At 37.7% G+C, this 24,638-nt stretch overlaps 1 protein-coding gene across 3 annotated transcripts in view; it reads right to left on the bottom strand.

Annotated features, from left to right (window-relative positions):
- Nucleotides 1–24,638, bottom strand: part of hmcn1 (hemicentin 1) — a 113,155-nt gene that overhangs the window by 55,505 nt on the left and 33,012 nt on the right. For all 3 annotated transcript variants that reach the window (XM_077220048.1, XM_077220047.1, XM_077220049.1), the window contains exons 12-27: nucleotides 20,639–20,780; nucleotides 20,428–20,555; nucleotides 20,113–20,226; nucleotides 19,851–20,009; nucleotides 18,869–19,063; nucleotides 18,434–18,529; nucleotides 16,482–16,609; nucleotides 16,230–16,374; nucleotides 15,451–15,563; nucleotides 14,855–15,014; nucleotides 14,510–14,678; nucleotides 11,821–11,948; nucleotides 1,738–2,004; nucleotides 1,550–1,645; nucleotides 335–529; nucleotides 107–237 (exon numbers count right to left, since the gene is read on the bottom strand). In XM_077220048.1, coding sequence (XP_077076163.1) covers nucleotides 107–237; nucleotides 335–529; nucleotides 1,550–1,645; nucleotides 1,738–2,004; nucleotides 11,821–11,948; nucleotides 14,510–14,678; nucleotides 14,855–15,014; nucleotides 15,451–15,563; nucleotides 16,230–16,374; nucleotides 16,482–16,609; nucleotides 18,434–18,529; nucleotides 18,869–19,063; nucleotides 19,851–20,009; nucleotides 20,113–20,226; nucleotides 20,428–20,555; nucleotides 20,639–20,780 — 2,366 coding nt within the window. The remainder of the gene's footprint in view (nucleotides 1–106; nucleotides 238–334; nucleotides 530–1,549; nucleotides 1,646–1,737; nucleotides 2,005–11,820; nucleotides 11,949–14,509; nucleotides 14,679–14,854; nucleotides 15,015–15,450; nucleotides 15,564–16,229; nucleotides 16,375–16,481; nucleotides 16,610–18,433; nucleotides 18,530–18,868; nucleotides 19,064–19,850; nucleotides 20,010–20,112; nucleotides 20,227–20,427; nucleotides 20,556–20,638; nucleotides 20,781–24,638) is intronic.

Here is a 24,638-nt window from a genome sequence, read left to right as displayed (position 1 = left end):
GTCAGCAAAAAGGTTGCCTCGGAGGCAAATGGGGTCAATTTTCATCACGTTATTGTTAATGTCGGACCCCGCGTCAAGGTGTGAATTAATAAACAGCAGCACTGACCACGACTCCATCTTTGTACCAGGTGATGACAGGTACAGGTGTGCCTGTGACATCACACACCAGGTTGGTCGGTTGATTCATCACCACAGAGACATTGGACAGCAGGCCATTGTCTCGAATATTAGGTGGGACTGGATTAAGGGGAAAGAGGAGAAAAGAGAAGAGAAAGATTGTGAAATTTGCTGAAAGCGAAACAAGCTTAAGAAATGTTTCAAACTGTACACTAACCATTGACCTTAAGCTGGTATTTTTTCTCTGTTGTACCAGCATCATTGACAGCCATGCAAGTATACTCCCCATTATCCAGAGGGGACACTGAGGCCAGGATAAGAAGTGTGCCATCCTCTAAAATAGACACACCTGGCTCATTCCCTGTCAACTCCTGACCATTCCTAGACCACTTTATTACTGGTTCAGGAGTGCCTGCAACAGACAGAACAAAGGGATTTGAGTAACAACTAATAAATACATATTAAATTAAACAATATTGTGAATATCGCAGTAATTTGAATACATTTTTTGACCATTATGTTTCCTACAGCCGGCAACATTATACTAGATTTGCAATAATTCCTTGCAGCTCATGAGTATGTTAAGACTGGAATGTTTCATTTTTCTTTGATTAATTTCCATGAACCACATCAAGCTGTTAAGGAACTGTCAATGAACTGATTCAAAACTCAGATTGAACTATTTGATTGTGTCATCACTAAATAACAGAAGTCTCTGCATAGCGTTTTTTATATGTTAAACGTTTTAGTAAAAATTATACACAACCGTTCAAAAGTTTGGGGCTAGTAAGATTTTTTTGAAAGAAATTTATATTTTTTTATTTAGCAAGGACACATTACAATGATCAAAAGACATTTATAATGTTACAAAAAGATTTATGTATGAGATAAATGTTATCTTTTTGAACTATCTATCAAATAATATTAAACTTTCTCATTTTAAAATAGAATATTTTTCACAATAAGTTCTGTTTTTACTGCATTTTTGATCAAATTAATGCAGCCTTGGTGACCATAATAGACTTCTTTCAAAGTCATTTAAAAACCGACCCTACGTACAGTACTTACAGACCCTTACCGACCCCAAACTTTTGAACAGTATTGTTGTACGTAGATAAGTACACCCATTTATTACCTTATACTGCATTGGCCAATAAATGAAAATAATTAAATAGGATTCTTGATTTAATGGAAACATGCACTGATTTTTTAAACTAGATTAAATATCTAGATTATTTTTAACTAGTGTTTTAGTTTTGTATTTCAAATTTTTATATCAAAAAAACTTTTATGCCATTTCAGACCAAATATAATCATATAAGTATATTAAATATTGTAATTTTAGTTACATCGCCCAGTTCTAGTGACATATCAGCATCTAGTGATCTTAGTGTATGAATGGTGATTTCTGATGAATCAGGTGCATGTTCACCTTTGGCAGGACAGGGGAAGGCAATCTGCTGGTTAGCCACTCTCTCCTGTAAAGGGCTGTTGAAAGGGGGCTCAGAAACCTCCACCACAGGAGGGACTGTGAAGGGAAGGAGGCAATACATGAGATTTGTAGTTCACTTAAAGCCAAATAGCTGTAATCATAACAATAGTTGCCAATATCTTTCTGACCTTGTACATGGAGCTGAATGATGGCTTCATCTTGCCCGGCGATGTTGGAAGCCACACAGGTATAGAAGCCCTCATCAATAAGCCCCACTTGGTTCAGAGTCAGAGCCCCATCTGAGATCCTGTAATGAGACCCGTCCAACAGAGTAGCACCATCCTTCAGCCAGGACACAGAGGGTTCTGGGACTCCCTGTGCGACACAGGGCAGGTCTATGGCATGTTCCACCTGCACTTTCATGGCTCGAGGACCTGCACGGATGCTGGGAGGAACTAAGAGGGTAAAAAGAGAGAAAGTGGTATCAAGAGTAGAGAGAAGTAGAAAACAGATGCTCTTGCATAACGTGTAATTTGAAGTGATTCTTTGCTCATAAAGCATTGGCTATGCATAACAATAGCAACCTGTCCTTATTTGCCCTTGCCCTTGAATAAATTTTTCACATCTTTTTTGGGTGTTAATCTTCCTGATGAGACATTTGGTAGCTGTGATAAATCAAACGGCGCATTCCTCTTTGCTGTAGCTTTCATTTCTCAGACTCAGTTCTGCTAAAGTATTTGCTCACAGTTTTACAAAAAACTGTAATCAAGATTAAATTGAATAAGGGTTTAATTGTAGTCATTATAGATAACACTATTAAATTTTCACTTACTTATGTGTCTGAGTGTGCTCAGAGTGCCTTTTGTTTGTAAGACTATAATTATTATTGTCAGGTTTTGCTTAGAGCGACTGAGGCACAGATGATCTCTCCTTCCATGCTTTCTCATACATCACATCAGCCCTGCTGAAGTTCAAATGTGGGTATTAGGAGGTCAATGAATCTCACTTGGCCTCTTAACACCAAAGTAAACACTCTCATTTGCAATCACTGCGCAGTGAAATAAATATAAGCAACTATATATATATATATATATATATACACACACATACTAGGGCTGAACGATTAATTGCATTTGCGATAATATCGCGATATGATGAAATGCGATTTTGTAACCGCAAAAGCTGCGATTACACTGGTCAAGTGACACACGAGAGAAAAGTAGTCTGCAGATCAAGCATCAACTTGGCACGCTACGCGGTCTGGTATACAGGAAAGAACTGTTTATTTTTTATGTATGTGATATTGTGTTATTTATTCTCTCTCCAACAATTCTAGATCGATTCAGAGAATTTCAGAATCGAGTCTGACCTTAGTTTTTTTTTTTTTTTTTTTTTTTTTTTTTTTTTTTTTATCAGAACAAGGTACATTGAAAGTATACCGTGACATAAACACTATTGAAGGCCTTGCTTTTTCAAAATGTTCACCCACAAATTCCCATCCTAACACAACTTTCCCCCAAAAAATAAAAAAAAAATAAAAAAAAAATAAAAAAAAATAAAGAAAAGAAAAAAAAATCAATGGGGGGGGGGGGGGTTGTTTAATAATCAAATTATTTTAAAGAGGGAGGAGTATATTCTTCTCAAAATAGTTTATTAAAGGGTCCCATGTTTTGTAAAATGTTCTGGTTGATCCCCTGAGAAAATATTTAATTTTTGCAGTTTTTAGAAACATCATTAGATCACTAAGCCATGCTGACATAGTAGGTGGATTGTGTGATTTCCACTCTAGGAGAATTCTTCTTCTAGCTATTAATGTGGCAAAAGCCAGGGCATTCTCTTTATTTTTAGCTATTTGGAAGTCTAACGCCTCTAACCCCATTATTGGGTTAGGGTGAATATTTAATTTAAAAGCTGAGTTTAAAATCTCAAAGACTGAAATCCAAAATTGTCTCAGTTTAGGACATGACCAAAACATATGGGTTAGATCTCCCTTTGATGCCTTGCAGCGGTCACACGTTTCCTCTATATTTGGGTACATTTTAGCCAATTTTGTTTTACTATAATGAATACGGTAGAGAACTTTCATTTGAATCAGATTGAGTCTTGCACAAGATGAAGTCCCATTTACTCGATCAACAGCTCTAACCCAGGTGTCTTCAGATATGTCGATTCCTAACTCTCCTATCCATTCTGTTTTGATCTTTTCTATTGATACATTTTGGAACGACATGATCAGGTTGTATATTTTTGAAATGGATCCCTTAAGGTGCGAAGGGACCCTCAGAACTAAATCTAAATGCGACTCAGAGGGCAATTGTGGAAACACAGAGCAGTGGGCTTGGATAAAGTGGCGAACCTGAAGAAATCGAAAAAAATCTGAGTTTTGAAGACTAAATTTTTTAACAAGGTCATTGTAACTAGCAAAATTATTATCAATAAAAAAGTCACTACATTTAACTAGGCCTAGGTGCTGCCATTGCTTGAAAGTAGAATCTAGCTTGGCAGCTGGGAAAAGATGATTATTACATATGGGGCTTTCCAAGGAAAAATCTGTGAGTTGAAATGCTTGTCTAAACTGGTTATATACTTTGAGAGTCGAAATTACAACTGGACTTGAGGAGAATTGCGATGGTGAGAATGGTAACTTCATTGTAATCAGCACAGCAAGTGATGTTGACTCGCATGATTTAGCTTCTGCTGCACACCAGTCTGTATGTGGAGACTGGAACCAATAAACGACTTTTTGTAAATTTGCTGCCCAATAATAATTTAACAAATTCGGGAGAGCCAATCCTCCATCCTTTTTTGGTGTCTCAAGAAGCTCTCTACGTATTCTTGGTTTTTTGCCACCCCAAATAAAGGAAGACATCAGCCTATTAGTTGACTGAAAAAAGGACTTTGGCAGGAAAATTGGAAGACTCTGAAACAAATACAATAATCTGGGTAGCACATTCATTTTAACACAATTGGTTTTACCAGCTAGAGACAAATATATAACACTCCCTGACCTTAGTTTTTAAACACAGATGCGTGATGACGCTGCACGTGCTTTAGAAACAACCGTATTCTGCTTGCTTCTAATCTCTCTCTCTCTCTCTCTCTCTCTCTCTCTCTCTCTCTCTCTCTCTCTCTCTCTCTCTCTCTCTCTCTCTCTCTCACACACACACACACACACACAAACACACACCCACACACACACACACACACACACACACACACACACACTACACCGCTCGAACCTTCCGAAAAATAAGCTTTCATAAAGTTCGGGTTTAAGCGAATTACAAGGACCGTCGCGGGCTTCATTGCACAGGTTTTGCCGCAGTGATGTTACTCTTGCAGTGCGCAGTCTTGGCCGCCGGAATTTTCCTTACAAATGCTCCACAAAGGCATTATTTATGTCTTTTGGAATGCAGTTGGCTTATACATTAAAAATATGAAAATCACTGAGAAAGCTGCTTACATTTTAAAATACGCGCGCTTTGTGAAGAGCGCTCGTGCATGCGGCTGTGAGCGACTCATTGGTTAAATGCACTTGCATCTCAAAATGCTTTTGACGCGAAATTAATGTAAACACGGTCAGTTATATCTTAAACCAACAGGACAAACTACATTTACAATTTCAAAAGAGATATGTGCATTAGTGTGAATGCAGCTTATCGTATCTAAACTGAGGGGCGAAAATCACTCCAGCTCTTGAATGGAAAACGTTCAGACAGCCTACTTTTAAATACTGAAAGCACTCTTTGTTTATTGCTTGTAATGTTTTTTTTGTTCCTCTTTATTTACTAGCTTTTATATTTTGAAGCTATATTAGTTTATAGCCCATTTAAAATTCTTAACATGTAATTGGTTTAATTAAATTTGTGTATATATATATATATATATATATATATATATATATATATTTAAAGTATGTATATTTACACATGTAATTATATACATATTTTAAGTGTTATTAAGATTAATTAATAAGAAAAAAATTAGATCGGATCATGAGCTGCCTAAAGATTCCCATCCCTACTGTACAATGATTTATTGCTTGTCTTTGTCGACTAATACAGAAGGTAAAGAACTTAAAGTAATCGCATATTAAATCGCAATCGCAATATTGGTTAAAAAAAATCGCAATTAGATTATTTTCCATAATCGTTCAGCCCTAACACATACATACATATACTGTATATATATATATATATATATATATATATATATATATATATATATATATCACAATACAATTTAGGTTAATCGCAATTTCTTTCAAATTTCTTTTTTACTTTTATGTATGCAAATACCTTAAACTTTAAAAAAGATGAACGTAAAATTCTTTTAAATAATCTTTCATTAAGTTTATTTTCTTACCCCCATAAGCAGTATTTGTCGTTTCTCTTTTTTAATGATTAAAGCAAGCTTGTTTTAACAAAATATAGTTTTGTATAGGTCTGTGCTTAAAACAAGAAAAATCTTAAGAAAAAAATCAACACAAATGAAGTTCTCATTTGTCACCAATGGTGTGTGTGTATTTGTGAAACAAAACTCTAGTTATGCATGTAACTGTGGTTCTGTGAATTTTGGATGACCGCCAGAGGCAGTATAAACACCAGTGGATAATCAGATCGACAGCCAGATAGGCGGAGAGAATATACCACACAAGTGACGTATACTGAGCCCTGAGGAGTTTAAAAGCCACAGCAGTCTGCCTTGGTACGCCTTTCTAGCAAATTGCGAGTGAAAAAGAACTCTTGTGGTCATCCGAAATTCACAGAACCACAGTTTCATGCGTAACTAGTAAACACTAATAAACACTAGTGGGTGACACATACCAGCATAATCATGTGGAATGCCACCCACCTGAAAAAATTAAGGCCACTCCTGATGAACTGCAGAACTCATGACATGATGAGCATCAACATTGACCAAATAAAACTTGGCAAACATGCATGGAGATGGCCAAGTAGCAGCAGTGGAGATGTCACCTAAGGACACTCCTCTAAAGGTAGCATGAAAATGAGATGGCCCTAGTGGAAAACAGCTTCCAATGCAAAGCATAGATCTGTAGTGTGGAAGAAGCCCTCGCATTGGAGATGGTGTGGAGAACTGCAGTGTCGTAAAACTTTAGAGAAATGTTCAACCCAGTAGACAGACTAAAAGCTGTAGGTGAACTGGATACGGATGACTAATGTTGCCCTTCAACTGGGAGAGAAGGTACTTCCTGGGGGGAAGATTCCAAGGTTTGCTTGTCAGAAGTTTCAGTAACAAAAGAAACCATGGTCTGGCTGGCCATCATGGTGCCACGAGTAGCATGCTGTGCTTGCACAGGGAGATCCTGTGTAATGTCACCCATAACAGATGAACAGGTGGAAACACATACAGTAGGCAGTTCAGCAAGTCTTGAGACAGTGCATCCTGCCCCAAGCGATGCTTCTGTCCTTGCAAATCATAAGGGACAGTGAGTGGTCATCTCTGAAGCAAAAAGATCTACCTCTGCTCTTCCAAACCATAGCCAGATCTCCTGCACTACATCCGGATGAAGCCTCCACTCTCCTGGATGTAGTCGATCCCTGGAAAGAGCATCCGTAGTCTAGTTGCATGCTCCTGAAATATGAGCCGCCCTCAGAGAAGTGAGTTGCGGCTGACACCATGTCAGGTTCTAGTGAGTAAGTTGTAGAGACAGAGCTGCATGCACATATCTTGTGAAAACGTGAGGAGCCAGAGACAGCCCAAAAGGTGGAACCTTGAACTGGTAGGGTTGATTTCAGGAAACTGGAACGCAGTAACTTTCTGTGATGAACAGCAATCGGGAAATGAAAGTATGCATCTTTCAGGCTGACACTCACACAGCCAGAGCCATCGATCTGAATTAGGCAAAAGACTGCAGTGCAGACACAGGTCTGTGAGAGTCTTTCTCAGATGTTTAATGCCCAAACACGACGGGCGAGTATCATGACCATTGTACTGGAGAAGATTAAAAGGACACAGCTGTCAAGTCAGTGGGAAAAAAATGGCAATCGAGCTGTGAGCTATTGTCATTCATTAACAACCCTTACTCAGATACCGTAAGGTTTTAAGTCAAGCGGAGTGATGGTAAAAGAAGCAAGAAAAATAAATAATAATACGATTCCTCCGGGTAGAACTGACAGGCAATTCCAAAGAAAATCTCACAAATGAGAAAAATATATCTACAATGTACAGTATATGTACTATAATATATGATTCAAATGTAAAAAACACTTGAAACAACTGAATGGATAATAATTACGTTAACAGGAGGCCGCTAACTTTTAAACACGGAAAACACCAGCCGCCGGATAGCACAGAAAGGCACAGAGTGTTACTGACGAAAAACCCTCAAATCAAAGGAAAAATAAACTCAACAAACACTGGCGAAATATTCCAAATCTGCTGAAAATGGCTTGAAAGTGCGCTGAAACAGCTACTGAGGACAAGCTGCACTTGACAGCGCAAATATCACTTATTATACCATGGTCTGGGTGAGTACTCAATTCTGATTGGCTGCAGGGTGTCCATTAAAAAGTGTTATACCATCGTCTGGGTGAATACTCGATTCTGATTGGCTGCAGGGTGTCCATTAAAAAGTGATAGAGGACACCTAGTAAAGGAGTTCTGGTGAAACTGACTGTTTACCGTTCGCAATTAATAAATAAAAGCGCTGGCTACATCGGGTGTGAGTAACCAAAGTAACAGGCAGTCAAAGTATCCGTTTACAATTTATTATTTCAAAACAAACATCTAATTAGCCGTTAAACATAGCCTACTAATGCAACAATGAGCGACTTCGTTATTTCTTTTAACCTTTTTGGAGAATTTGACAACTTTGATCACTGGGATGCTGCTAAAGAAAGAAAAATTGTTAATGAAACGACATAAGGAGATAACACCGCTGAGCGGACTATAAATATCTCCGGTTGCTAAATAAACCGTCAGGCGTAACCAGGGAATCCAAGTTATTGTTTGTAAAAACTTTAGATTTCGTTTGTAAAACTAATTAAAATATAAACCTCCGCTGCGCGTCGGACGGTTCACACCTTGCCGTCGTCCATAAATACCTGACAATGGACACCTCGTCGGGCATTAACTCTTACTCAAAATATAATCATTCCAAACCAGGCGAGAATATATAACATCCCAGGGTTCAACAAACGTGACTTTGTTGGTATATTCTCTTGAACTACAGTATCTGTGGTAATCCACTAGTGTTTATACTGCCTCTGGTGGTCAGTAGGAATGAAACATAACTGAAGATTCTACCATTATCAATTGCCCCTTAGAGGGGCTACATAATTTGTTTAACCCTCTGGGGTCCAGAAACGCCCCGGCGCGTTTTGCTGTTTTTATTCCACATAGCAGCAACATAGACTTAAAATACTCCTCATTTTTGGTCATATAAATAAAATCAATACATTATTATAAACTATAGAGGGTCTTATTTTTTTTTTGTGTACACTCACATTAGCATCAAAACCGTGTGCTTTCGTAAAATAAAGAAAATAAACAGGGTGTGCTTTCTGCCTCTCTGTCTCCGTTAACTTATTTTCTGGAGCACGTCTCTAAACTTAAACAAAGCTCAGCGAATACTGTTCACACAAGCATGAGCAATATATCTTTATAATCATTTAAGTTTGTACTTTTCAAATATCTAATTCAAAACTAAAATAAATATTCTCTGTTTATGTAATCTATAAAAAAAGAGAGAGGTGTCAGCCGATCTCATTATCGTTCTCTCAGCTCATTATTCTGCTAATGTGACATGCCCAAGGAGAGGGCGCGGTATTCAAACACAAATGATCTGAAGCAACACCTGCAAAGTGTCAACGCCCCTCATAAACACGATAACACAACAAATGTAATCATCAGATTAATGTACTGTTTCTTCTTGCGAGGCTGTGTGAGGAATAATCCTGGGACATTTACCTCAGAACATGTGCTGGTTTATTTTCATTTCGAGGAGCAACGGATCTAGCTGAGAAGTACGGTTTTTTTATTATTGTTCTAATCGCGATATCATAGTGTATGTAAACCGCAAAAAGACTGTTTAAATATGAATCGCGTCTGTGTGTGAATGAATGAACTGAACAGTTTTTACCAAACCCTATTGCTATACTGAGATGAGTGAAAATCGACTGAAATATGTTGAAATAACTTTAAAATGTCTTTGTATTAGCAACGTATTAAACTGCAAAATAATATTTATATGCCCTAATATAGGCTCATAAAAACAACAAACGATATGCCTATGTTACAGACGAAATATGAAAGACAACCTTTCGTTGACTAGTTTTGGATAGATTATTAACTGTTTACTGTAAACTAGACTACTGCCACATTGAATAAGCTTTTGTTCACCAATTTCTGCTCAAATGTTAAATATATTAGGCAATGTTTGTTTTGTCAAAAATAAAGTCATCAACTAGGATGCTATTATAGTGTTTGTTCCAATGTATGCTTTATTCAAACTAATGAATCCTTAACTTTGAAATATGTATGATAAAATGTATACTTTAGTTTTTACAAAGAAATATTACACTTGAAATATTGTTATTTTAATTGTTGCTGTAATTGTAACCTTTTTAATAAAATAGCAAATAATATATTTACAAGGTAGATGTAAACAAAATCTTAAAAGGTCAATATAAGCCTTCTCTTCAAATTATTTGTATTGTGTTTTATTAGTGACAAATTTGGGGAGAGGATACATATCCAAAACTTTATGAAAATACAGTATGAGAATTAACTACACAATTACTAGAAATGTTCACCTTGGGTATTATACAATTTGCAAGCAAAAATACAAGTGTAAAAATACTATTTTTTCTAGATGTTTCCAACTGTGAACCAATTTTGTAGTATATATATATTTCTTTTCTTGTGTCCTTGTATTCTTTCTTGTGGCTCAGTGACACACCTGTGAAAAGCTCATTATGCAGGCTCATTAAGCAGGTCTTTTGTCTTCACAGGTGTGAATCAGACCATTATACATGAGTCGCGCCCATTTCGCATATTGCCTTTCCAAACAAAAAGTGTTTTACTAAATTTAAATCAATGTATTGTTTTATGTGAATGATTTGGCAGGATGATTTTCAGATCATTTTGAAGCAAAAATCCTAGGCGAGAACATCCATTAGTCAAAAGTCTTGTGGACACATATTTAGTATGTTTTTTGTGGCCTTATTTCAGAGACTTTAAGTTTTAGTTTTTTCAATAACCATGCATAAACAATATTCTCTCAAAAATACAAATATGTACATACATCTTGCTCACATATTATGGTAGCCCTGTTTGTGCTATATAGAGTGAATTTACACCTTTGCCATTAACATGTTTATAAATAACTGAAAAAAGCACAAATGTCAGAGCATGTCAGAACACCTCCAGGACCCCAAAAACACCTTAGACCCCAGAGGGTTAAACAGAGGAGACACAGGAACTTGCTGCGTTTACAATAATCTATAATTTATACAGTCATGCTGTGTTTGAAGTGTTCGCTCAATCACTACTTCATTATTCAGTACATAGTGAATACCACATGTGAGTGTCTCAATTCGCTCATTTACAAAGCTACAGACACAATTCTACATTTTGCTCGAAGTGGGCTGGTACGCACCGAGGGACACACACACCCAGCCGGCCTGGGAGCACCGGCACTTCCCCCCCCCACTTCAAGCACTGTTTGACAACATAGTCACGTCATTTCCAAAATGTAAAAAAGCTAGTACCTGAAATCCAAAAATCGTATTTCAAACATGTAAAATGTATGTTTAAACTCTAATTTGTGTCATATATGATAAAAATGGTACTTAACTTAGCATGAGCAAAAACTAATTACGAAATTAGTTTCCCTTTCTGGGAAAATGCACATCGGCATGTGTGAAACGTAAACACATGGAAGTACTTAAAGAGATGAATGTGGTGTGTGATGTGTAATTGACTATCAAATGTTTGCGTCATTTAATGATGCTCGTGCAGCATTGTTTTACACGTGGTTTTCAGTCAAAATTTATTTTATAGTTGTGGGTATGATGTATATTAAAATAAAACTGATTGAAGCCTGATGTCACCACAAGATCAATGTGGAAAAGTGATTCATTTTAACAGATGAGACCTGCTTTTTAACATCTCCGGGCTGATGTGTGCTCATAAGAACTTATATGGCATGACATAAAACTGTTGTTGCTTTGATAAACAAATTTCAATTGCAAGCATAAATTGTGAGAGCGTCCAAGAAAATAAATGTGTTCTGTTCCTCTTACCCAGAACGCTGAGTTTGACTGTCTGAGTGAAGTTTCCAGCTATGTTTGTAGCCACACACCGGTACATGCCACTGTCAGTCACACGTGTTTCTGTGATCCTCAAGGAGCCTGATGGCAGCTGAATGTGTCTATAAGAGAAGAGGTTACATTTGAAAGGAGGAGAAGAGGCTAAAATGTGAGACTAAAGGTGATGATACACAGGGCAAATTTTTGAGCAATGTTGCTGGGCAATCTTGCAGAGTGATTGTTACTTGGGCACTTTCCCATTGAAAATGGGCAATACATTTCTCTCTGGATAATTTAGATCGGTCGTGGGCCCTGTGTCTCATCTGGTTGCCCGTTGACGGCAACATTGCCCAAAAAGTTGCCCTGTGTATCATCAACTGAACTGTTCTTTAGCATACTGTGTGTAAAACCACACAGGTGCTCCCAGTTTACAGAGAAGCTTCCGAAATTATACCCGTTACTTTCATGTTGAGCTGAAAAAGGAGAGTTTAATTACTGTGTAATTTTTATCTAACCGCAGTCTTTCTGCCTCTAGGCTGTAAAGTAAGCATCAGCTCTTGAAAAACAATGCAGAGAAAAGCAAGCTACCTGCATACAAGATTTATAGTTTTTAAAAATAGGATACAAGAGTCTTATTTATAAAATTTATGCACAATGATATTTGATTCCATAAACCAACTGAAAAACAATGCATACAAGCTTTTTTGTGCTTAGATCATGCACGATGACTTAATTTTCTGATGACTTCTAATGATGCAAGTGTGAATAACTGAGTGACAGACTGAATTATTCAACCGTTAAAAAGTTTTAAGTATGATTTTTTCCATGTTTTTGAAAGAAGTCTCTTATGCTCATCAATGCTGCATTTATTTGATCAAAAATACACTAAAACCAGTAATATTGTGAAATATTATTACAATTTAAAACAACTGTTTCCTAATTCAGTATATTTGAAAATGTAATTTATTCCTGTGATGCCAAAGCTGAATTTTCAGCAGCCATTACTCCAGTCTTTAGTGTCACATAATCATTCTGATATGCTGAAACATCCACTGATGAGCCAAAACATTATGACCACCTGCATAATATTCAGTTGGTTCTCTCATCGATTAGGCATGGACTCTACAAGTCCCATGAAGGTGTCCTGTGGCATCTGACACCAAGATGTTAGCAGCAGATTCGGTCCAGCACATCCCACAGATGCTCAGTTGGATTGAGATCTGGGAAATGTGGAGGCCAGGGCAACACCTTGACCTCTTCATCATGTACTGTAGACCATTCTTGAACAATATGTGTATTATCCTGCTGAAAAGGATCCTTCCACCAAGAAACACCATTGTCATAAAGGGATGTGCCTATTCTGCAACAATGTATAGGCAGATGGCAAGTGTCAAATTTACGTCCACATGAACGACCGGACACAGGGTATTCCAGCAGAACATTGCCAAGAGATTCACACTCCCTCATCAGTCCTAGTCCCACAGAGCATCCTGGTGCCTTCACTTCCCCAGGTAAACGGCGCACAAGTACATGGCCATCCACGTGATGTAAAAGAAAGCAGGACTCATTGGACCAGGCGACCTTCCGCTGCTCCAAGGTCCAGTTCTGCATGTCCAGTGTAGGTTCTTTCGATGGTGACATAATAGGCACTTTGATATGCAGCAGAGTGTGATAGACTGTTGTGTTGTGACAAATTTATCCTATAACCCTCGTTAAAATTTTGTGTGACATGTGCCACAGTAAACCTTCTGTTGGCTCGGACCAGACAGGAAAGCATTCGTTGCCCTTGTGCATCAATGAGCCTTGGGCGCCCAACACACTGTCACTGGTTTGTGGTTTGTCCCTCCTTGATCACTGTTGTTAAATTCTCACCACTGGTGACAAGGAGCAACACACAAGAATACACACAGAGATACTTTGACCCAGTCGCCTTACCATAACAATTTGTTCCTTGTCAAAGTCGCTCAGATCTTTATTCCTGTCCATTTCTCCTGCATCAAACACGTTGATTACGGGAACTGATTGTTTGCTTGCCATCTAACCTACAGTACCTAGATCTTAATATGTGGCCTTGTTAGGAGATGATCAATGACATTCACCTGTGACTGTTCATAATGTTTTTGCTCATAAGTGTATGTTGTCATTGTAAGAAATGCAAGAAACATTTCTTATTGTTATGAATGTTGAAAAAAATTGCTGATTAATATTTTTGTGGAAACCGTGATACATTGTTATCAAACAATGTTAAAGTCTTTACAGTGACTTTTGATCAATTTAATGCATCCTTGCTGAGTAAGTATTCATTTCTTTAATAAAAATCTTACAGACCCCAAACTTTTGAACAGTAGTCTAAGCAATAAATTATTGATTATGTTTACATGCACAAGAGCATTTGAATGCTTAGAATGTGGTCATATTTAGATTATGTATGATCAGATTTTGAATTTCTGCAAGACTTTATATCTTTTTTGAAGATTATTTATTAATCATTTAGGAAAATTTTCCATGCATATGGACATTTCATAAATTATGTATAGTAACAATCAGAAAATTATTGTACGTTGACATCCTAATCATTTCTTTATAAATAAGATCCCATGTATTTGTGTATTTTTCACATATACCTTGAAATGTTCTTCCTGAAATCTGTGAAGAAACACAGAGACATAAGCAAAATTGATACCTAGGAGAGAAGGGGGAGATGAGCTGCTTGTCTTTGGCCCAGGTGATGATGGGAGGAGGTATGCTCTCCACCTCACATGGCAGTGTGACAGCTTCACCCACTGTTACCGACACCTCCAACAGCTTGTCTGAGTTATTCTGCATCTCTACACCGCTAGGCCTGGGCTTCACTACACATTTACAAAGACATAATGCAAGTACAACAGGGTGAGATTGGAGGATGCATCAAACTAATATACAGGTAACAAACAAAGCTGAAGAAAACATTAGACGTTTTACAGTATCACAGAACCTCAGAGGACCGGTAAAATGTATCAGACAAGTATGTAGATCAAACTGCTCTAACCGTAGACGGTGAGCTGGACCTTTCTGGAGCTGTATCCAGCAGCATTCGTGGCTGTGCACACAAACTCGCCAGACTCTTCACCACTGGGGGAGACAATGTGAAGACTGCCATCCTCAAACAGAGAAAACACACTGCCAGTCAGATCCAGCAACCCCCCTCGCTGAAAAACATCATCACACATTCATTTTATAGCAACATACGGGTGCAATGTAAAGCTGAAATAGTGAGATTGACCTGCAATTTTTGTGGTTTTGTATGTACATGTACAATTTGAGAAGTCAAAATATCAAATGAGCACCTAACAAAATAATGTGATCAGAAGTTTTAGGATTTTCAAAGAAAAACAATCAATAACATTATTATGCTAACAATTTATTTATTTATTATTATTACAATTAAAAATGACATTTAAAATTAAAACCCTAAGCAAAAACCGACACCAGAGCAAAAAGTTTAAGTGCTGTTTTTCTGACCAGATAAGCATTTAATCAAAAGTCAGTACCCTAAAAAAGTGTATTTTCTGTCCAAATCCTAATTGTAGGAGAATGTGTTTGTGTGAGAGAAAAGAGAGAGAAACAGAAATGAGACACATGTACCTTAGACCAAGTAATATCTGGTTTGGGGACTCCATGTGCACGACACGGCAGAGAAATGGGCGTCCCTTCAATGGTACTGAATACTTGAGGGCCGTGTTGAACAGTGGGCATCACTGGAGAGAAAATGTAGAAACACTTGGTTTAGTATGAGGAGGGATTTAGAAAAACACAAACCTGTGCAACCCTGCACAGAAGGTATTTTAACAGTGTTTAGTATACTGTACAGGCCATGCACTCTATCCTATAATAATGTAGACTCAGACTTTCCATCAGTGAATGTAGACTGCTTAAGACTGATTGCATAAAAAAAAGAGAGTTTTTGTTTCTGTTATTTCTCTGCAGACGTGCTCTGCTCACACTGCTGGTTCTGTTTTTAATTCTCAAATGAATGAACGATGAAGGCATCTTTTGTGGAGCAGTGGGAAATAAAGGCTTATTATATACAGTCATGGAAGGGAGGAAGCAGAAGACTGGGCTATGTCATAGTGGTCTGGATCGACAGAAAATAAATCCTTTACAACAGGCATGATTCTGCATTGTCTTTTAAAGCATAGATCTGATGAAATATTTTATATATTTGTGGAAACCGTGATACAATTTTTTTCAGTATTCCTTGAGAATAGAATGTTCAAAAGAACAGCATTTATTTTCAGCATTATTATAATTCTTTTGTAACATTATAAATGTCTTTACTGTCACTTTAATCAATGTTACTGACTCCAAACTTTTGAATGGTAGTGTATTTCATTATTTGTGTATGTAATTGTTTTAAGTCTTACCGTAGACTTTGAGTATGGTGGTGCGGTTGCTAGATCCCACCACGTTTTCGGCCAAACAGGTGTATTGCCCCCCATCTTGCTGACTGACCCGTTCTATATGTAGACTACCATCACGTCTCACGGTCACATATGGACTTGATGTAACCTGACACACACAAGCACACATTTAAATCACGTTTAATAATTGTGACTGTAAAACTATTTAATGACTACATGAAATGCACACACTTCAGGGCCAATGTGTTAACTCACCAAGCCATTGTCATGTAGCCAGTGTCTCTCAGGAAGGGGGTTTCCAGCTAGTACGACACAGGAGAGAGTGACCTGCTGGTCCTCTATCACACTGACCACTGTGGGACTCAGAGCTATCATAGGAGACACTGCACACAAAATACACTTATTAGGATGGTAATATACAATATTACGGAAGTATTACAGATACACAAATACATTCAAAAGTTTGGGGTGGGTAAGATTTTTTTTAAAGAAATTAATACTCTAATTCAAAAAGGCTGCATTAAATTGATTAAAGTGGCAGTGAAGACATTTGTAATGTTACAAAAGATTCTTATTTTAAATAAATGCCGTTATTTTTGAACTTTTCATTCATCAATAAATTCTTTAAAAATTCTTATGGTGTCCACATAAAATGAAGCTACTGTTTTCAACATTGATAATAGAAATGTTAACCACCAAATCAGCATATTAGAAGGATTTCAGAAGGATCATGTGACTGAAGACTGGAGTAAAAGCTGCTGAAAATAAATTACATTTTAAAATACATTAAAGCAGTTATTTCACATTTGTTTTACTGTATTTTTGTTCAAATAAATGCAGCTTTAGTGAGCATAAGAGACGTCTTTCAACACATTAAAAAAAAATCATACCAATCCCAAACTTTTCAACGGTAGTGTATATGAGAATGCTACAGATGGTTTCAATAGGGTAGTTTCAAAAAGTTTACCAGCTACACATATCACACTGACAATAATGAGACATTACACCAAAACCTGAGGTATTATGCATCCTATGATTTATCCTCATGAAGAGTAAGATGTTTTTAAAAATAAACCTGATTGTATTAAATGTGATTTTCCTAATTCAATCAGACAGAGTATGGTTAAGTAATGGAAACAACGGCACTGAAAACTCATTGGACTAGCCGCACTTCTGTTGTTTTGCTTGTTAAATTTCCATGGATACCTTGGAATACATATAGAAAGTGTCACCGGTTATTAAGGCTCAGCAGAGCAGAATTATGGGACGGCTGAGACACGCTGTGAGACCTCATTAGTGACCTTTAGCTTCAACTCGATGTTATGTTGTTTTACAGGACCACAAAAACGCAGTCACTCCCTCACACACAGAGATACGCTTACACAAGAGACACTTCAGATTTCACATAGTGTTTTTCAACATGACAAAACCAACTGACCCTTGATGAAGTTTTGGTATGATACTTATCATTAGAAGCTTACAGTCATAGGCTTAAGTCACAGTGTAAACTGTATTGATCGAAAATGCCTTCTCTTGTAATATACACATTAGGATTATTTATTAAACCTACTAAAGTTCACCAACATGTACTCCAATAATATATAAGAGCACGGGGTCAGAATCTGACAAAATATTATCATATATTTGACTAATTTTAGCTAAAATCAGGCTTAAAATCAGCCCATATGATGAAATGATGTTCAAAATACTGCTTTCTTCAAAAAACTTGGAATGAGCCTTTTTCTTAGGTGCATGTAAATAAGGGCATTTTATGCAGATGCCATAAATGTACTGTGAGCCACTGCTGGGTTTCCAGCGCTTTGATCAAAGACAAAAGTATTAAAGGATGCCTGATGCCTTTGATTCTCTATTGGCAAAACTGACACATGCCCACTGTACTCTCAAAAGCTCTCCTGCCACGCACATTAAAAACACTCCCATCTAACATCTACAATATAACTGAACAAATACATAAAAGTAATCTAATAACCAAAGTATATACACTGCAATGCAATTATGGATGTTTTAGTGTTCACATCTGGTGCGGCATAGCCCTCGCCACAGAGAATGTATTTGAACTAAGTCTGGTGTTGGCCTTCTATTATTGCATCTTTTCTCTCTTGACCTGAAACACATGTACCCCTGAGCCTTTTACTGTAAAAACATAACTCTTCAGTCGTTACTGCAGCATATTTCAGATGTCATACCGAGTCCAGTGACAGTGACTTTGGCCTTGGCCTGGATTTTGCCAAAGGGGTTTTGAGCTTCACACACATAGGTGGTCTCATCTTCTACCCAGAGGTCTAAAAGGCAAAGAACAGAAAATCATATGAACCTTTGCAATTTGTAAAATTCATTAAAACACTACTTGTAATCTTCTTATAAATAATGAAAAGTAAATATTAAGAAATGCAACTAAATGCAACACACACAAAATATATTTACAATTTAAAAGCATCCACTGCTGAATTTCTCTGAAAATATTCTTTCTTCAGTCATCAATTTTATAAATAAATAAATATATACAAAAATAAATAATTAAATGGGAAAAATAGTAAATAATAAATAGGGAAATAATAGTAGTTATTTGTTGATAAAAACTCAGGTCAAGAGAGAGAGAAAAGGAAAAGAGAGGCACTGACTGGTGATGAAAAGGGCCCCATCAGTTTTTTTAGTGACAGTACTGGGACCGCGGTGCTGAGAGAAGAGTGAGACATTGTCATCTCGTCTCCAGGAGAGCTGAGGTTCTGGGTGGCCTCTTGCATGACACGGCAAGGTGACGTTCGTGCCGATATCAGCAGACAGATCTGATGGTTTTTGTGTGAACTGAGGAATTGCTGTGAAATACAGTTAAAAGATCAAAAGCTTTTAATAGAGAACAAAACAGTAGTCTTGATTCATTTATATATACAGTAGGGGTCTTCAATAGACAGTTAAAAGACGTCAGCCATAAAAAGCCGTCCCCTTGCCACGAACTTGAGACTAGCTTGGAATTTTCTTACTCAAACCACTGCCTGCTGCTGCTTCTGATTGCTTTTAGAGGGGAAAGCTGCCCATAACTCCTGGTCAAGAGTTAGCTTTCTCCGTAATAATAGCTTACTGGCGAAATCGATTTGCCAAACAATTTGGTGCGTTTCTGTGTTTGTGCTATGGAAAGCGTCAAAAGGTTTCTATTTACAACGTGTTTTTGAAGCGTTGAGCAATGTAGCCAATCGCAAACATATCTGTTGACTTCTTGAACACAGTGGACAATCAGAGGTGTTTAAGTTAGAATCCACTCTGTTTTTGTCCAGTGGCGAGTTGAAGTTCTGCACGTTGACAAATCCTCTCATCATAACAAAACAAAAAATTGTAGGTTGTGCGGTGCCACGTAACTAGATAGTATATTTCAATAAAAAAAATTAATCTAAATGTGTTTTTAAAGGGGTATCACATCTCCGTAGCCTTACCCTGGAGTTGGTTCACCCTCCACCTATATGAGTTCAGCTTAATGTCCCAGTCAAACACAAGGTATATAACACTGTACATCTTAAATGATTAATGTAATTGGTTTGTAATTTAATCAGAAGATTATGGAGGTGGGGGAACCCTAATTCGAATAAAGGGTGTGTAACACAGCCTTACATCCCACATCCAGCGTGATGTACCCCTGTGCAGATCCAGCTGAGTTCACCGCCACACATGTGTACTCTCCTGCATGTGTGTCCAGAGTCTGCTGAATGCTCAGAGTGCCGCGCTGAGGGTCCATACTTAAAACTGCAGATGGCTTCAGCTGCATGTCACCTGAAGATCAAACATACAGTACATTAGGGCTGACAGTGCCAAAACAGAAGGTGTGCATAAATGACAGTAGGATGTCCAGAGGTTTAGGAGGACACTAGCTGACCTTTGTACCACAGGATGTCAGGATGTGGAACTCCCATGACCCTGCACTCCATAATGGTTGTTTGTCCTAGACCAATCAGCAGGTCAGAGTGAGGGACTGTCACCTGTGGAGACTCTACAGAGGGGAAAAGATCACAGGAAACTTAATTAAAGACTAGAGCATAACCATAGGGTGGGACTGAATGAGTCAAATGTCTCACTTGTGAGAATTGTGAGAAGTTTAGCAGTAAAAAAAACCCAAATAACATTTTAGACCTTTGGTTTGGGATTTTTTGCTCTCATTTAGTGGTGTTACACAATTTATCTCTTTACTGACCGACGTAGCTGACAAAAGCAGTTTGAGTGTCAGTTCCTGCCACATTACTCGCCAAGCATCCGTATGTCCCAGCATCCTTTGGCCCCGTGTTCCTGATGACCAGTGTGCCATCAGTGGTCATTCTGTGCCTGGGTGAGTAAAGCACAACAAGCTGGGAACACTACAGTAAAGGCTAACAAATAGAGACAAAAGTAAGACTTTTATCTGTTACCTGCTGGAGCCCATAATGAACATATCATTGTGTATCCACACCACCATGGGTGAGGGGTAGCCTTTGGCCGAACACCTGATCCAAACTTCCTGACCGGTGCGGAACGTCTGGTTCCGAGGGTCAACCGTCACCACTGGTGGCTCTAGTATGAAAATGAGGTGATCATGATGTTTGATAACAGCTGTTTCTAAGACAAGTTCTTCAAAATGAAACTTAGTTGCTTCTTGCACTTTTCTGGACACTTTCAAAGTGAAATGTCCAGACAGCTAAAAGCAGGTTCAGTTTTATCCAAAACAGATGAATGGGAATCTGCCAACGTTTTGTCAGGTTGGTTGATGTATTTATCGTGGCAGTTTGGAAATGAAACGTCCGGAGGTAAGTGGCACTAAAAGACTAATGCTCTATCGCATTTACAAATCACATACACCTACACTAAACCGTACCTTCAACTTAACTGAAAAATGCCTTTGCTGAAACAACCATGCCATTTTAGATTGCTTCTTCAAGTCTTTGATCTCTTTTATTGTGAATCATACTCGAGAGCTCTGCATCACAAGTGTAATGCTGTATTTTTGATACAAAAATAAAAAAAATAAAAAAAAGGCTCAGGTGAGCCTGCGAGCAAGTTTATTGATTTGAAAAGCTTTACATATTGAGCTGGTTATGTGATGCAAACATCACAATGTATTGCTTTAGAAGTCAATAGCTTTGGTAAAAGTGTTTTGAGGTCATAACACAATATTGTGCAAAGAACCGTGTGGAAATAAGTCTTTATTAATCCTAATTTGTGTAAAAAGGAATAAAAGTTATTAGTGTTTTACTGCCACTAGTGTTCATTTCAGCAGGAAAAAGCAGTGAATTGTATATATAGGTTCATTTTTGGAGTTTTGCAAAAAGGTAGGTAGAGGCGTGTTTTTAAAGGCGAGTTTATGTTGGATAAAATGGTTCATAAAAAGACAGATAGACTTACCTGAGCCATATCTAAGGGCCAGAATACCCTAGCAACTGCATAGAAACACACTAAAATCCACTCACAACACCTTAGAAACTGCTGGCAACACCTTATCAATACCACAAACAAGCACAGCTCAAATTTACTAAAAGCAGTGGTTCTCAACCAGGGGGCCGGGGTCGACTAGGGAGCCTCAGCAAACTTCAAAGGGGGCCTAAAGATGATTCAAAATAATTTAAAATAATATTTAAAAAAGTGAATTTTTCAATTGTTTTTTTTTGTCTTTAAAGAACCAGAATTCCCACCATCTTATAAAAACTGGATTTAGGAAAGATTTAGGATTGAAGAAACCTTATTTTAAAAGTGTGATTCTAGACCAGAAAAAAAGTTTATTAAAATTGTATACATCCAAGAGAATTTTTATAATGAATATACACTTAGTACAGTTATGACAAGCTCTAAAATATTTGATCGTGTGGAAATTATAAAAACATTTGTAAAATAAATAAATAAATAAATCCATAAACAATATATAGTCATTAGTACAAACTTATCTATAGATGTGTGTTTGTAAAGAACATAACTGCATCTAATGTTCACATGTGGTCTCCACAATACCCTTTTAAAAATGTCCTGCTTTACACCCATGATATGATTCTGAAGCCAGCCAAACATATTTCACAGCAATTCTCCTATCATTTTTTCTTTTTTACAGAAACACTAAAGTGGGATTATTGGTTCCAGATTCTCTGAGCTGCTGAAGCAGAGGCATGCTCTTGATCAATTCATGATGTGCAGCCCCTGCTGAATGAGAGTGTTTTCTCACTGCTGAAGCCAATCTGATGCATGTCTCTACTGTTCTCTTACCTCCACTCTCTGCCTGTCCCATATGCCAACAGAGCAGGATGTGACATCATTGGCAGAGACAGGAAATACACATCATAGCCCTGTTCCTAAACCTAGTGATCTGCCTATAGGCAGCTTACTAGCAAACAGAAATGAAACGGCATACGTGAAATGGAACTGAAATGGAATCATATAAGTGATTTTATTTAGAACGCTCTACATAGACAGCTAGTCTGCGTCTCATTCAAATAAAGCAGGGTCTCGACTTATAACGGATTTCATTAGAGTTTGGCGTTAGCATGTTGCTGAGATAATGCTGCAATATGGCAACAAGCATAAAAAAAACATAGCACATTTTTTTAAGACACTTTCAAAGCATTACAAAAATCTTACTAACCACAAACTTAAAATATTGATAAAAATAGTTTATCTCTTTCTCTCACCTTGTCTTCTACCTTGGATTGGACCTTTGGTTTTCTACCTACTGACCTGGACACAGTATAGTCTGGTATTGTCTTCTCTGTGAAGAATACACGCAATGCTGCCTTAGAATATCAGGTATCTTAGCTATAATGAGCTATTTTAGGGGGTGTTTGGCCATTTTGGCCATTCATTTCCACAACAAAGGAATTTTGGGGGCCTGAAAACACAAACTTTTGAAAACGGGTTTCAAAGTGCCAGTTTTTGAGAACAATACCATTATCACCTGTAAACTACAAGAACGCCAGTGGCGTGATTACTAACGAGCGCCACCTGTGCGACGCACCGGTCTCGTATTTCTCACGGAGGAGCGGAAACATAAAAGGATGAGCGATGACAGTGGAGATCGAGAGAGGCCAGGCTTGGATTTTATTGGTTGTTTTGTTTTATTATGTGTAGCGGCAGTCGACCGTGAGGGACTGCCGTCTTTACTTTCGTTGTTGTATTTGTTTATTTATTTTATTAAAATCTTTGAATGTTCGCCGGTTCCGGCCTCCTCCTTCTCACAACAACGAACTGCGTTACACTGGTGCCGAAACCCGGGAAGAAGGAGGAACGCGCTGTCAAAGAGCCCGTGCCATTCTCCCGCGGCCTCGCCCTACTCGCCACAGTCATGATTAAAGTGGACCCAAAATGAGACCTGGCAGACAAAAATAGTCTATTGTGCAAGCCCTTGTGTGTTGCATGCTCAGGCAGTTAAATCATTGCCGTTGAGAGGTCACTTTGTGTCTAGTAGTAAAGCTGTAATTATCTTAAGTCTTAGTCACTAAATTGTACTCTAATAGACTTGGTCTGCCTAAAGGCCAAATTTTAACAACTCACTGACGCTAAGCATGACTAACACCTCGTCATCTAAGCTTTTTTGCCTGAGGCTACTGTAATTCAAACAGTTACTATGTTTCTGTAAATTAAATGTCTGCTGTATGCAGATTAAAACACATTTTTAGTATGTAAATCCTGGGGCAGCAAGGTCTATCTGGACACTTAAGACACACTTACAGTAAGTACAGTGTAACTGCAAAATGTTCAAACTGTAACTTCATACTTCATGGCAATGTAAATACCAAAAGTAGTTGGAATATCCAATATTAAATGGCTAAATATTCTTTGGGTCTCTGGACCCTCTAAACACAGAAATATGTGATTATATGATCACATGATATGTGATCAGTATATCTGACTGGGACTGGGGTTGTAAACGGTGTGTGTGGACAGTACAGGTCAAAGTAATGTTGTGTAAAGGATTAGGGCAGATGACTCTGTGGACTGGCCAGGTATCACTATGTCAGCAGTCCCACTTCAAAGGGCCTCTAATGACTAGGACAGCACAGGAATCGCAGCAGGTGGTGATTACACTCACACACACACACACACACGCGCGCGCGCGTTAAAAAGCCAAAGACTGACACACAAAAAAACTACGAAGTGGCTTAAAGTGTAGCAGCAGAACAAAAATAGAGGGTAAGGGAAAAGGAAGCAGAGACTGATAGACAATGGCAAGCAGGCAGAGAGAAACAGAAATATTTCTATAAATATTATAACACAAAATTAGAGCAAATACTATTATTTCTATTTGATTTAAATGTAATTAAATTATCGTTTTTAAATGGTGTGTATATGTTTGTGTATTCCATGTAACAAATGATTTGGCCAAGCAAAGCATTTTTTACTATGTCAATAAAGCTTCTTGAATCGTAAATATTGAATTTCGAGAGATAAAGA

The sequence above is a fragment of the Siphateles boraxobius genome, unplaced genomic scaffold (assembly GCF_051911475.1).
Source record: "Siphateles boraxobius isolate OS27281-9 unplaced genomic scaffold, OSU_SipBor_1 8, whole genome shotgun sequence".
Lineage (NCBI taxonomy): Eukaryota > Metazoa > Chordata > Actinopteri > Cypriniformes > Leuciscidae > Siphateles > Siphateles boraxobius.
This window is presented reverse-complemented; position numbering and strand designations above follow the sequence as displayed.